We start from the raw sequence: 15,991 nt of genomic DNA on the forward strand, positions 1-15,991 counted from the left end.
TGCTGCCGCCGCCGCCGCACCGTGCATTTTTGAGGGGAGCAGTTGTTTCCTCCACCTCCTCCCGTCACATCTGTGGCATAGATCCTCTTCGGTGCAGCACGGTTTGATGCTGCAAGCAGATGTCGAGAATAATCCACAATGAGTTGTGGGTTGGAGGCAACGTGTAATTCAAAGGCTTGAACCAAGTGGGAGGTGGCAAGTGCCAAAAAATTATATCCGCTTTCCTTTCCTCGTTACATCGCACATTTGCAAGGCACACCATACCCGTGGGAGTCAGCGCGATGTCAGATGCTGCGAGGGCATTTTGCTTTCAATGTTTTAAATTGCATTCAACCCTCGCAGACTTAAAGTCGAGAACCCAGGAGACTCAAGCAACGCATTTAGATGGGTCTGTGTGTGCAACAGCCCTATTGTGTGTGTGTGTGTGACGAGACGTAAACTTAATCAAGGCAATCGCCTCCCCCAAACGATCGAATGAACCAAGGAAGGGATTCATGCTTTGTTGGCAGCCCTGGGCCGGAGGTATAAATTCCTCATCCTTGTGTCAGAGAAAATAGTCTCACCCAAACGTTGCCAATGTTGACGTTCCAAAAAGTGATTTTAATTTGATTATATCTGTAGGAATGATGAGCTGAGTTGGTTTATCGACCGACACATGAATCCACAACTTTATGATTGCCTGTGTTCACTCTGCCACAAAGCCACCCGGCTGGAAAGTCTCTTGTTCAATAATTATTTATTTTCTTAATGTACGATTGTTTTCCATGGTAATTGCAAATATCACACGTTGACGGTCACAGGTTTTCACAGTTCAGTCATGGATTATCTATGACATTTTATTTTAACTATCCCAGCATTGATATGCCTCCCTCTTCCCCCAAACAGAGAACAGTTCTGCATGCCTGCCAATTTGTAAATGAGTGCAGTGGATGGCACGTCACACTGTGGATGAATAGTCCGGCAAGTGGCTCGCGCAGCGCTACTTCAGTTGCCTCACAATTTAAATCTAACATTTCTGAGCAATTTCACGCCCTGCAAATGGAACATTTAGAAATATTGTCACTTGTGTTCGCTGTTTGGGTCCACGGTGGCTTACGTATGTCACAGCACTGAGCAAGTGCTACTGGTGAAAAATCACTACTCCCATTGAGGGAATAACTTATTGAGCATTACGTGTTGATAGTTTCAGCCGGGTCACCACAGATGGCGTAAGAACCAGCACACGTTATTTGTTCGCTTAATTCGGTCTGGCCCACCACTCGAGTGGTAATATTTACAGATACCGAATTTCAAATGAGCAGCATGTGGAAACCGTGCTCTACAGCGTGTGAATTAACTCCGGTCCAGGTGTGGCAATTGGGGTCTTATTGATGCAACTTCAGATGTAGCTCTGAACTATTTTGTGACAAGATATGTTCTGCTAACTAAAGAGCTAGGGAAGAACATTAATTAACCTCATGACATGACTCATGTGCCAAAGTTATATATGATTCGTAAGATTATTAATCAAGAAAAATACAACAAGAAAAAAGCATATGTTACATAGTTTACAAGTGTGGGAAATTATGTGACAGTTTAGTAGGCCAACACGTTATTGACTGAGCAAAATTACCCATAACTACATATGGTAATTCGATACTAACATTTGTCATTGTCTTATTCCAATACATTTATGGCCACGTTTTTTTTTTGTGCAAGTTCATTTTCGTCCATCTTCTTTCTTGTGAAAAATGTGCCGATATCACATTCCCGACAAGTAGACAAATCACCAAAGTGATGAGTTTAATTAATTTCATGGACCTGGAAATTTTCAAATCATAGGAATCCTTTTAATCCAAACAAAGCCTCACAGTTGCAATACGCTCCTGTGATTTACTATCATTTACTGGAAATCTTACTTCTGCGAAGCCTCGGTGAACCTTCACAACACCCTTTGGGAGAATTGGGTTTCATGGCCCATAAAACGGAGTGGGGATGGATGCGTTTACTACGTAGTAGGCTTTCACGACCAATAGTATCCATAGTAAAGGTGTTTTTGGGTTAGATCGACAATTAGTAAGGTTTGTCACGTGACCAATACGAATTTGCACTTTTATTTATGAGATTTTGCATACTCCGGCTGGTGCGTCAGCAGTGAGGGAGTGGCTCGCAATCGGCACGTTTTGTTTACACGACTAATCTTACTAATTGACTGTGTTGGGCGGCAGTGGTGGTTTCAACGATGCATTCGTATTGACTCAACCTAACCCCCCCCCAAAAAAAACTGTATCATGGCAATGGACGAGGGTATGCTCGTCTTCGTTGGCCTCGCGCTGGCCGTTTCGGCGTGCACACAAGGGCCCTCAGGCCACTGCCGCTGGCGTACGCGGCCGGCAAGACGCTCGGGTTAGGAGGCGCGAGACGCCGACTCGGCGAGTTAACGGGAGCGTGCCGGCCCACGGTGCAGGTGTGACGACCGTGCTCACCATGACGACACTGAGCATCAGCGCACGCAACTCGCTGCCCAAGGTGGCGTACGCGACGGCCATGGACTGGTTCATCGCCGTGTGCAATGCCTTCGTCTTCTCGGCACTCATCGAGTTCGCCACTGTCAACTACTTCACCAAGCGCAGCTGGGCCTGGGACAGCAAGGTCACCGTCGAGCCCAAAGAGGACAAGGTAGGAAGGGCTGCCGTGCGTGTGAGGGGGGGTGGGGGTGGCTAGGAAGTGCCAGGGGTCAGCACGCCTGCCGCTTGACAGCTCAATTCGGTGGTGCCGCGGTGGTAACTACCTCGCCTGCTATACAGCAGGTCGTGGGTTTGATCCCGACCCTGACACACGTATATTTTGAGTTTGCATGTCTCTCTCTCCCTGTGGTTACATTAATTTTTCTCAGGGTCTTCCGGATTTTCCCTCCACATTTATAAATGTGCGTTTAGAGTATTTGGCTGTTATAAATTTCCACATGATTAAATGAAATGTACAATGTAACAATTGCCATACATAACAATAGTTACTGCAGTTTCCTAGAGCTAACAAGGCTCACACATTGGGGGGGGGTGAGCTTCTATGGCTCAGCAGTAGAGGGAGAGGCTCGCAATCGGAAGGTTGCGAGTTCAAACCCTGGTTGAGTCAGCCCATCATCCATTGGGGCAGGGGCGGTTTCTTCATTAGGGCGATTGGGCGACGCACCACCAATGTCATTCAACCACAGAGTCACGCTAGCCGTCACTGTGCCTCTGGATATAGTCCAATCAGCGTCATGCTACGTTCTGTGGAGTACCGCCTCTTTTTGGGCGATTTCCCTCCAGCTGAGAATCGCCCCGAGTGGTCCCATAGACTTACATTCAAAGATGTTTTTTTTTCGAACGGGGGCGCTGCAATGCATTCTCTATGGCTTCCGGGAGGGCTCGCCCTAACGTGCTTACGTCATCATACGTGCTTACGTCATCATACGTAAGCACGTTTCATCCAACAATATAATTTGTCGCCACCTAGTGGAATCTTTAATAAAAGAAACTTGAGTGGTTTGTTATAATAGTGAGTATAGAAACAAACAAGATGTATTGTAAGAGTCACTTTATTTTTCATTAATATTAAAGAAGTGAAGTTGCCTTTACACGCTTAAGCTATTAATTTATCCATTGCATGGGTGGACCTTATCCTTATCAATCATCCAGACATTTGCCCTCCCTGAGAGATTTAGCAGGAGCCGCCACTGCATTTGGGGAGTGCTAAAACGGGTACCACTACTTTGTGGCAAAGTCATACGTGTATGGATAAGCTCACCCCTGCCATAGAAATGTGGAATTTCCATCACAGGAAATGAGTACCGCCTCAATACTCATTTGTGCAAAAATAAATCACTTTTAACTTTAAGTAACGGTGACGAAAGGAAGCCTCAACCGAGGTCCATGACTCGTCACAACCAGGTTCTTGTTTAAGACATGCGGCCGACCCCTTGTTGAATATTTGAACAGGCGGGAGGGAATCGTAGCACCGATCAAAAACCTACACATGCAGAGTGAGTGCCAACATCGGCGTGAGAAGTCGGCCACCTAGTTTTTGTGCTCCCAATCTTTTGGCCACTTCATGGCCTCACAAGCGTGCTTCTCACACCTATAAAAGTAAAATTGTGTCTGTATCAGGGGCGGTTTCTTCATTAGGGCGATTGGGCGACGCACCACCAATGTCATTCAACCACAGAGTCACGCTAGCCATCACTGTCAGCCTCTGGATATAGTCCAATCAGCGTCATGTCACGTTCTGTGGAGTACCGCCTCTTTTTGGGCGATTTCACTACGGCTGAGAATCGCCCCGAGTGGCCCCATAGACTTACATTCAAAGATGTTTTTTTTCGAACGGGGGCGCTGCAATGCATTCTCTATGGCTTCCGGGAGGGCATGCACTAACGTGCTTACGTCATCATACGTGCTAACGTCATCATACGTAAGCACGTTTCATCCAACAATATAATTTATCGCCACCTAGTGGAATCTTTAATAAAATAAACTTGAGTGGTTTGTTTTAATAGTGAGAATATAAACAAACAAGATGTATTGTAAGAGTCACTTTATTTTTCATTAATATTAAAGAAGTGAAGTTGCCTATACATGCTTAAGCTGTTAATTTATTCATTGCATGGGTGGACCTTATCAATCATCCAGACATTTGCCCCCCCTGAGAGATTTTGCAGGAGCCGCCACTGGTCTGTATGTATGTCTATGTGTGTGTGGGACGCCTATCCTACACAAATACAACAAACTAAGCTTCCACCCACCCCCCGGACAAAAACTCGCTGATCCTAGCGATCGTCAAAGCACGCATCTGCACATGCGCAGAAACGCTGACTCGCGGTTGCCCCTAGAAATGCAAACAAGCTTGCTGAGCTGCGATGGAAGGGAGGCTCTCAATCGCGTTAAAAATGCAAAAAAAAAGTCAAGCACAGTTACTACTGCACAAGCACACTCTGAGGAAAATACTAAACAGTGTGATGCCCCCCCCCACCCCAATGTATGCAGTTACTATTATAGAGTCAGTAGATACTACTATAGAGTGAGTAGATACTACTATAGTCAGTAGATACTCCTGTAGACTCAGTAGATACTACTATTGTCATTAGATACTACTGTAGAGTCAGTAGTTACTACTATAGAGTTAGTAGATACTCCTATAGAGCCAGCAGATACTGCTATAGAGTCAGCAGATACTACTATAGCGTTTGTAGTTACTATTACAGTCAGAAGATACTATTATAGTCTGTAGATACTACTATAGAGTCAGTGATACTACTATGGAGTCACGATATACTACTCTAGAGTCAGTAGATACTACTATATAATCACTAGATGCAACTTTAGAGTCAGTAGGTACTACTATAGAGTCAGTAGATACTACTGACTCTATATTTACATATGGTGTGAAGCTATATATGCCTACAAAATAAAACAAAATTGGTTTGGGAGGGGGCAAAATATTTTTGGAGTGGGAGGGGGTCGATAATTTTTCGAAATCTTTTAGATCAACTATTTAACCCCCACTTTCTATAACTTTTTGATTTATGAATTCTGAAAGGCTCTTATAATTTTATTGATGGACAAATGGACAGACAAACGGAATGTCGGGCTGATACAATAACTTTGGATTTGTGTATGTATATGCACTGTTTCTAAGAGAAGACAAGTTTTGAAATATATTTCCCCCCGGGTAAAACCAGGTACTTCCTGCTAGTGTCTTATAAATCAACCAGTGCTTCCTCCAAATACAGGTGGTGTACACCACCACCACCACACCTAACAGCCCTTCTGCATGCTGTGGCGGTAGGGAAATGCTCACGATGGTACAATTAATACCTCTAACTATCATGAAACTCGTACGTACCTAACAGAGTTATTTTCCTACCAAAATATAACCATCATGGGACCTCCTTTGCCAGTACCAAAATATGATAATAGGTTTTTCCCATTTTTTCTGGCAACAAAACAGGTGTTAAGATGTTAGAACACCAAACTGAAACCTTTCACAAGGAATCATGTCTGCATTAACCACAATACTTGTGGTCAGAATGCAAACAAAAACACACACTTTGATAATATATTCGCACATGAGGAAATAATGCTCAAACATCCATAGACAGGGAAGAAACCTGCTTCCTGGTATGTTATCTGCCATCCACATCATAGCCTCATTCAAGTGATATAATCTGTGTGATCCCATACTCTGCAGCCAAAGTGCTACAGCACAAGCAAGTGCCCCAATACCCGGTCACTGGTTCGTATTGTATGCAATCGTATGTTCAAAGTGTCTGCATGCTCAAAGAAACACTGCCGAGTTTATCTCCATGCGCTTATCAGTCCTTAGCGAGTAATTCAAGTTGGACGCAAAGGTGTCAAGATGTTAACAATTTCGCATGGTATACAATAGGTCGTGGGATCGATCCTGACCCCTACACCTGCCTATTTGGAGTTTGCATTTCTCTCTCCCTGTAGTCATTTGGATTTTCTCCTTATCTTCCGGTTTTTCCCTCCACATTTAGAAAGGTGCATTTAGAGTATTTGGCTGCTATACATTTCCACACGATAAGCCACATCGTTGAGCTATAATTTGTGGCCAGGTCCCTTCTGAAAAAGAGCTACATAGCTCAGTGGGCCGTACCTGGTAAGAATACAATTTAATTATAAATTCATTAAAATTATTAAAGTAAACAGACATTCCAATGGTGAAGGGCAGTCTCTCCACAGGACAGCTACAAAGTGGTAACAATTTTATCTTCCATAGAGAGGTTTAACTATCAAATTGCCTCGATGACTGGCTTTGGTTTCGTGTATTATTATCACTGTATGCACTGGGCTCCTGTTCCACCCCAGGGTCAACCACCGGTCCTACTTACGCACTGTTATTTGAAGAGCACTCCTACTTGTACAAAACCACGGCTAATAAAGGCCGAGGCACACAACGTCAAGCAGCCAAGGAGAGAGGGGTACAGAGTGCGTGCAAGCGATTATGTGCCGCGAGGTGTAAGTGAATTAATTGCACATGGTAAATAGATCTCGTAATACATGTACAGCAGGCTTTCCTCATTCAGTGACCCGAGGATGGCAATAAATGTTGGCACGTGGCATTTGAGCCAGGTCTACTTTATGCTGTCGGAGGGTGGGCATGAATGGTGAGCAGACGCGGTTAGTCTGCTGACCATTTATTTAATTTATTTAATCAAAAAGTTATCTACATATCACATTTGGTGTAAATTGACGATCATCTCCCAAAAGTTGTCCTTCAGATTAATTTTGTTTTTACTGGATTCTGTATTGATGTGAATACAAAAAAATAGTATTACTTATAACCCAGAAGGACAAGTCGTTGTTAACTAATTTTCACACATTTTTGCTTTAAATGTGAACAGAAGGTCGCTTTTACCAATATGTATTTACACTCGGTTACAATAAATTACTTGCTTTTGAGTTGATGTGGATTTGAAAAAAGTTAAACTATTTAATATTGATCGGAAGGAGAGGTCAGCGTTCACTAATTTCCACAAATTGTTCACTAAGTTGAAATTATAAGTGACTGTTTCTTTAATTCGATTTCTAATCGATGTCCAAAAAAAAACAATTGTAAGGCACAAATTCACTGAATAGATTATTCATTGTTAATCTGTAATGGTGTGCAAAACGCAAAGATAAAATACCAAAATAGGGGCGCACTTGGGTTTTATCAAAAGCGGCGCTGGTATATATTTTGAGAAAATGTATTACTCTTGCAATAACTAATAATTATTTACAATTTTAACAATAAACCTTTCACGAAAAACTAAACAATTGTATGAAAATCCACGTAGCCTACCCCACACAATGTGTAGGGTCAGGTGTTCGGGACATATCACCAAAACTATATTAATTATATTCTGATTCTGAGGTGGAAGGTTGCGAATTCAAATTCCAGTCAGGTATTGACTCAGGAAGTCGTCTCTCTTGAGTTCATAAAATAATGAGAAACCGTTTTGTGTGAGGTGAAATGTAGTTGTATTATGGAACTATTGGAATGTGCCTTTTCCACCACTGGCCCTGGGCCACTGACAGAGATGGACACTGCCCCTGTGCTGGTTTGTATATTGAAAACACTTTAAAAATGTATAAGTAGCAAACTGGTCATGCAAGATTAAGAACCCTCTGCCTGGTGATGAAGAAGAGAAGCTATGTAAACGAGTGAGCGTTGTTTCTGCGGTGCAACCTCTCTGGCTCATTCGCCGACGGAATGCGAGGAGAGGTTCCCCTGAAGGCATCATAGAAAGACGTTCCTCAGCACCGCCTAGCCACAGCTGATCGACTAAATGTAGGTAGTAATAATAATAATAATCAAATACTGCAAATTTAGCAACTAACAAAAACGAACAGTGACTGAACGCACAACATAGAAATATTCCCACGCGATGATGCGCCGCGCTCGGGAATTGCAATTACTGCCGCTTGTCACGTGGGGCTGTCGCGGAGTTTTCAGGGCACCGGGCAGCAGGAACCCCCAACCCCGCCCCCCACTGCGGGTGGCGAAGGGCCCTGACGCGAAGTTGTCGTGGCAGCAGTTCACCTTCCTTGCCGAGCGTAGCGCGAACGAATGCTCCACTGATCACGGATTAGGAACCGCTGACCTCCGTGGCATTCGTTTATTTTCACGGGCGACGTCCGTGTTGTAAATCTGTTTGGAAATTCGAGGAAATTCGGAGGCATATATTATGCGTGAAAGTTTTTTATGTTTTACTATTTGTTTCGCCCCCCCCCCCCCTTAACCCCCCTCCCCACACGCACACTGATCTACCTCTCTGATGGTTTAGCGCTCGTAAGCCCTCGCTTGTATTGCTGATGCCAGGTCTGTGAAGATCAGTTTGCCTCCTTTGAATACCAAAAAGAAATGTGACAGGGCGAGAACAAAGTCAAGGTCTGCACTGGCAATGGGAGAAGTAGAGCTCTTTAATTAGATTTTTCATGTGCTTAGGTTTTGCATATTCAGTGATGAATATTAAGTGGCAACGTCATGCATTTATTCCAGTCTCATTATTATTTACTCATGGCAAATGCTATGGCACACTTCCCCACGCCTTTGTAGTTTCCCATCCATCGAGGTACATGCACGAGAGTATTATTTATTAAGGCCTCTTCAGTTAAATGTAATTGCATTGTTTATTAATCACAATGTACGTACTTATTTTATACCAGAAACAGTGCAGGCTGCCACTGTGGCAGGGCACTTTAATCAAATGAAGGGGTTCCAAGTTCAAATCCCAGCCATAGTTCAACTCAGTTCATCGTCCATCTTGCGCGTGTCAAATTAAAATCACTTTGCCGGACATCGACGACGGTTGTTGTACTGAGGGATTGATTTCCGTGGCAGAAATGTGGAAAATGTCCACAACTAACTCGGGGCTCCCAATAGCTTTGGGTGCCACGCAATACTCCCTTAATCGTTGAGACATTTTGACTTGATATCTTATTTTACATAAATTTTACATTGTCATCATGAGGCATGATTCTGTCCACTGATGGATAAAGGAACCGCCAAGTCATGACGCGCCTCATTGTTGCTTTTTGTGTTTAATTTGTTGTCCTTCCCTCACACCTCCGATTCGTGCGGTTGGCTACACACGGCGCGAAAGAGGTTCAACGTACATCTCGATGTGCAATGCCACAATGCACCTCGCTCTTGCACATGATCTAACCTCGTCGCTGCATCTCTGTAGTGGATATCCCTTTTCCTTTGGCTACCGTTCCATCATCAGTCTTAACCACAGGCCATTATCCCTTCCAGCGATATGTCCTGCGCAAGTCCACTCATTCATGAGCTGTCAACGATATTTACAAATGATCCACGTGTACCTCTTTTTGTCTGTCGATGTACATCACAGCATGGGTAATTCTACGCTTCGCATTTGAAATCTCGACCTCCCGGTTGCGTGTCTAGCACTCTGCAAGGGCCGCCCAGCTGGGCAGCGCGAGGGGGGTTGGTGTGACTTTGCTCCTGTCGAACGTTACTCGGCCACCATTGCACGTACGCATAAAGGAGATGCGTTTCGGTTATTAATTTACATTTGATTTTCAAACAAGGTCAGCACGGTATGTACTACATCTGCTGAACTGGGTGTACTTGTGGCAGGTATATTTTGCCACCGCACACCACACCCCTTTCAGTGGCAACTATTTGAGTGGCAGCGATAGTTCTCGGCAGGGCACATTGGTGGTACTGTATGTGTAGTTTGAAGTAACTGTCGGTGCAAGACGAGAACGTGAAAGCGCCATCGTGTATTTGCATCCATAATTCCGATGTTGTCACAGTCTCCGGTAATGAATTTGGAGAATGCAGCACAGAGTCAGTAAGGGATACATGTGCACGGGGAGAGCCGTGGAAATTAAAGTGCTCCGTGGCAGAGGAGCATTCAGCAGTGAGCTCCCTACACTGCAGAGCGGATGGTACACTCACTGTCTTTACGGATGGCGTAGTTTGTGCGCTGGGATAAAATTTATGAATTTCCTCCATTAAAACTGTGAGATCTTGTTAATGTGGATAATTTAATCATGTGAGAGCTGGGGAAGCATATTTTTGGAGAATAATTTATTTTATTGCTATATTATTCTTGCAGGTTATCCCAGATGTTTGATGCACGCGACAACGCGATGGTTCTTCACTCTTGCGAATCGTGCCGCAGGGTCCTTAATGCTCTCGCTAAAGCAGATGTGAGCTTTGGTCAATTATTTGCACATTATGAAGCCGTGCAATGCATTTTCATTAGAAAGTATCAGCAGACGATGAGACATAATTTTTGTGAACCACACTTTGATCTTGCACTTTTGTGCAAATAGATCAGTGTCTTGGGTGATCTCAGGTGACAACAGTAATCTGGCAACTACTTGCAAATTGTTTTAAGAGCTGAGGACACTGACAATGCATTGCCGTTCAGCCATTGGGGTTATTTTTAACGTCCGGGTGGCTGAATGTCAAAGCACAATTGGAGGTAATGTGTTCAAATTCCAGGCTTTGCCATCGCCCCCACGGTCAATAAAACGAGGCTCACACTGTGGGAAGTCAACAGTGCTCATCTCACAGGGAGACTGGCCGTTCCCATGGAAATGTTGAATTTTCACCAGTCGCTCAGAGCTACCTCCTAAGATGGGCACTGCCCCACGCTCAATCGAGTACTGGGACACTGAGCTTGACTTCAATATATATGGTCATCAACGTTAAATGCAATAAACATTGGTCTCCATGGTCTATGGGTTTTTGACTTGGGCAGTAAGTGCTATCTTCTTCTAATCAAAATATTATATACGTATTAACTGACAGAGCTGAATAACATTTCCATTAATACTGGGGCGTTAATCATAAGTTCACATCCTAATCACAGCAGCGCCGCAAAGGCCATGCAGTCTATAATATTCACTGTAAAAATGTAGTGACATATGACGTCACTACTGTGTCGGGACCGTAGGAGCATAGTGACATATTAAGTCACTGCTGTGTTGGCTCGGTACGGTTACTGTAGGCGGGGTATCGCGGAGGTCGCGACAGGCCATGACACTGCATGAACCCGACAGGACACGTAACTGGACAAAGGAGAGCTAGGGGCCCTAGGGGGGAGCTTGGTGGTCACGTGGTAAGGGGTGTCAAGTGAGAGCTGGGCTGTTCAACCCTGGGATAAAGACGCCATCAGTGGTCCTCGAGTCTCCGGTCTTCGTCCATGACCAGGCAGCCTGCTAACCTGCCCTGGTCACGTTATGTAGTATTTCCCCCATGTGTTAGTTAACTATGGATGTTGAGTTGGTTGTTACATGTTAATAAATAGTGTTGCCACCAAGTTGAGTGTGCGCCTCAATCGAACCCATGACAACTGGTGCCACGATTGGTAAAACATTTTGTAAGTCATAGGCTTAGTATTAGTGAGGCGGTATGTTTACGAATCGCAGACAACCCACCAAAACGTCCTCGGGCGACGAAGACGATGAAGAGGCCATCCCTCAAACAGCCATGGGGATAGCTTCCCCGGAAGGTGCAGGTGAGGCTTCGCCGCTGGTGGAGCAGCGCTGCGCGAACTCAAGCAGCCACGTCACCGCCATCGCGGAGAATCGCCGCCCTACCCGCGCCCACCCCGCTGAGCTGCGGAGCGCATCGGTCGTGCTGGTCGCCGAGCTCGACGCGGGGGAGCCGGCGACGTGGGATGCATTCCCGGAGCAGCATGGCGCCGACCTAGCTGCTGCTGCTGCTGCTGCCGTCCACACGCTGGCGGGAAGCGGGAAGCGGAGCCTACCATTTCCTCCTTCCCACCAAATTTGCCGCGGAAGATTCCAGCTCTGCAACATCGACTCCCATTAGTCAGGGAGTTTGCAGCGGCTGGCAGGGATTGGGAGGCATTCAACGAAGCTTCTCCGCGAACTGCATGCTGGCGGGCTGGACGGAAGCAGAGGCTTTGAAGGCGCCCCTTGACGACGATGCATTCTATGCCATCCCGCCGGGAGAGAGGACCACGTTATCGCAGGCCTATGCACAGATGGCTGTGGAAAACGACTCGCTGCGTGAAAATGGGGGGAGGCCGAGACACCCCTCGCCGTCCGCAGCACTCTGCTGTCCCTGGTGCAGGCAGCATTCCCAAAGATGGAGCTGGCGGGGGTTGATTCTTTGGTCCTGGAATGGTTGCGGGCGCTGGCGAAGGAGTTGAACATCGCCTTGCCAGCTACGTAAGAGGACGACCCGTCGGCCCTCCAGATTGCCTGGTGTCTTCAAGCTCACATGAATCTCATGCGTTGAACGGGGCTGGTGGCATGCACTGCACCCGCGGAGGTCCCTCAGGGCATTGGAAGAGGACGAGCTGGCCCAGGCCTGCGCCACGGTCGACGGCGGAGGCTAGTGGAGGCGCGATGCAGAGCGGCGAGGGAGACGCAATTGTCCTTTCCTCCTCCTGGCAGCACCCCATCTTCTGCTACAACTGCGGGCTGTCAAGACACATCTCATTGGGGTGCCGTGCTGCACGTCGGAGACTCTCCGGGCTGCCGCCATCGCCTTCCCAGGCGCCGTCGACTGCAAAGGGTCCTAAGGCGAGTCGCGGCACACCACACACTCGGCCCTCATTCCCACCTCACCCATCTCATTCTCGTGTCAGTTTGCGCCCGGTTGTTATTTGCCCTCGTTGGATCGCGGCGAGTGAGCGGCCGGTTGTGTCGAGTGATGGCTGGCCGCTCCGGCCAGCTCAGTGGTCGCAGTTGGCCCACCGTGTTGTTGCCGTGGCAGGGGGCATCAGCGGTCCACAAAATGATACAGGGGGTAGAGGCCAGCTCTCCCGCTGGCTGCAAAGTCTATGGGATTATTCCTTTCGGGTTTCTTACCAAAAGCGTGCGTGGCACACAAATGCAGACGTGCTTTCGCGGATGAGTGCGCATGCCTCTCTGGTTCGGGCCGCTACAAATTGTCCACTGGAGCAGTACTCCCTTCGGTTGTAGCGTCAGCAGGGGTTTCCACCCCTGATAGACCCGGCGATCTCGTCACGCGCGATGCCACCCTTGGGTTGAGCCACGGTGAATGGGGGCGCCTCCAGGCGGAGGACGCCTCCCTATTGAAGCTACGGCGCTATGTCAGTGACACGGGAAACATATTGAGCCAGCGCGGAGTGGCCCCTGTCATTCTTAAGGAAGGCCTTTTGATGTGTTGGGACTGCGACTTGCATCACCACAGTGTTGTGGTGCCTACGGGCCTCCAGAGTAGATTAATTTTGGCTGTACATGAGCGACTGAGTACATAAAACCATGGCTACTCTTAAACTTGATTTTTTTGGCCCAGAATGGCAGGGGATGTCAAAAATGTACTGAAGGGCTGCGTGCAATGTGCTCGCCAAAAACCGCCGTCTGCTAAGTGCTGTTCACCCTTACAATCCTTTAGAGTATTGCGAATTAACGAACTTGTCGCACTCGACGTCCTCGGGCCTTTTCCTGTCACAGCCCGAGGGAATAAATATTTGCTGGTGGGCGTGGAATATTTCTCCCACTGGCCAATGGCCTGACCACTCCCCAACCAATCGGCCGCGGCCACCGCCGATGTGTTTCTTCACGGATACGTGCTAGATAAGGGGGCCCCAGAACGACTCCTTACTGACCAAGGGGAAAATGTTTCATCTAAACTCTTGCAGGAGGTGTCTGACCTTTTGGGCATGAAAAAGGTTTGCATGTCACCCTACCATCCCCAGACGAACGGGATGGTGGAGTAACTCCACATACCTCTAACCTCCATGCTGAGCCAGCAAGTCGGGAGTCCCAGGGTGACTGGGACTTGCATGTTCCAGGGGTGCTTGCAGCCTGGTCCCTCACGCATCCACTGGCTACTCACCCTTCTCTTTAATGTATGGTAGGGAACATAACCCCCCCCATTGACGTCCAGCTGAACACGGCACCGAGGAAACCGCGGGTCACCATTTCGGAACCCATGCGATTTACCCTTCAACAGGTCTCGGAAGCACGCGAGGCTTCTAAGGAAAATTCTGCCTTGTGGCAGTTGACCAACGAGCGACTAAGGGGGCATCAGATGTCTGGTAAACAGTGGGCGTGGGTATATCCCCCAAGTTGTAGAGACCCTAGAGTGGGCCGGTTGAGGTGATTCAGGCCAACCGGCCACAATATGTTAAAATCATGTTCGGTCGCCAGAATTGGTTCGTGCATCCGTCCCGCCTTAAACCTTTTGTTGCTCCCTGTAACATCCCTTCATCTCCAATCCACGAGTGTCGGGTATGCCGGGCGAGCCGGGGTGCGCACCCGCTGAGGTTGTTCCTCAGGGTGGTTCTGCGGTCCCACCCACAGGACTGGAGTGCGCGATGCCCTCGACGTCACCGACTGCTCCTGCTCCAGACGCTCTGCTTGGTGCGGAGCGACCGTTGACCAGCCGTTCTCCACTGACACCGTCATCTCCTATTGGAGGAACACAGCCGTCGGCCCGTATTTAAGCCGCCCCCCCCACCCCCCCCCCCCGAGCCTTCCAGGGAGCTCAGGCCCACCTCACCTGGGGTCCCGGCCACGCGAACTCGTTCTAAGACTGGCCGCTTTTTATGACTCTCACACACCATGCTGTTGCCTACTCCGTTGTTCAACAGTCGCACTTGCATGTCAAAGGAGGTCATTGGCTGAACCTGGCCTTTTTAAGTACTGTGCATGCGTAATTTTTGCCACGGGTAGGCTGTGCTGGGGGGTAAGCGGGTTAGCCGGTATCGTGTACATTTGTTGTTGTTGATTCTCCCTCTTTCCATGCGTTCTTCTTTCCTTCCCCCCCCCCTGCCCTCTTGAAATATGTACATATTGTTATACACGGTATTTATTATTGGTCGCCGGTTATTTATTGATGTTTGTTTTTGGGGGGCACACTTTTCTATTTTTCCATGGTTGCTTTACAGCCGGGATGGCTGTGTGTTACACGGGGGGGGAGGGATGATGTAGTGACATATAACGTCACTGCTGTGTTGGCTCGGTACGGGTACTGTCGGTGGGGTGTCACGAGGTCGCATCAGGCCATGACACTGTGTGAAGTGGACAGGACACGTGACCAGATAAAGGGGGGCTAGTGCCCCAGAGGGGAGCTTGGTGGTCACGTGGTAAGGGGCCCTACCTTCCCGAAGGATCTGGAAGGAGGGCGTGGTCGAGGGCGGGGCAGGCCACACCGCAGCAGTTATAAGCGGGGTGTGAAGTGAGAGCTGTGTTGTTCAACCCTGGAATGAAGACACCATCAGCGGTCCTCGAGTGTCCAGTCTTCGTCCGTGACCAGGCAGCCTGCGAACCTGCCCTGGTCCTGTTATGTAGTATTTCCGAGTGTTAGTTAACTCGGGATGGTGGTCACCACCTTATGGATAGTGCAAAAATGTGATCACTCTTGCATTGTTATTGGCCTGAAATTATTACTTCATGGCTGCCTTAAGTGGGCTGTCGTTCTAAAATCATATTTATTTTTACTGGAGGAATCCGATTAGCTATAAAGCTCTTTTTCACAGATGTCCAGTTTG

General features: G+C 47.5%; 1 protein-coding gene across 1 annotated transcript in view; it reads left to right on the forward strand.

Moving 5' to 3' along the window:
• LOC144723906 (gamma-aminobutyric acid receptor subunit alpha-2-like) overlaps positions 1 to 12,333 on the forward strand; it is an 87,841-nt gene extending 75,508 nt beyond the window's left edge. The window contains exons 8-10 of the mRNA XM_078602684.1: positions 2,447 to 2,658; positions 10,827 to 10,849; positions 11,928 to 12,333. Coding sequence (XP_078458810.1) covers positions 2,447 to 2,658; positions 10,827 to 10,849; positions 11,928 to 12,333 — 641 coding nt within the window. The remainder of the gene's footprint in view (positions 1 to 2,446; positions 2,659 to 10,826; positions 10,850 to 11,927) is intronic.
• The last annotated feature ends 3,658 nt before the right edge of the window (positions 12,334 to 15,991 follow it).

Source organism: Lampetra planeri, chromosome 19 (assembly GCF_965212315.1).
Source record: "Lampetra planeri chromosome 19, kcLamPlan1.2.h2, whole genome shotgun sequence".
Classification (NCBI taxonomy): domain Eukaryota; kingdom Metazoa; phylum Chordata; class Hyperoartia; order Petromyzontiformes; family Petromyzontidae; genus Lampetra; species Lampetra planeri.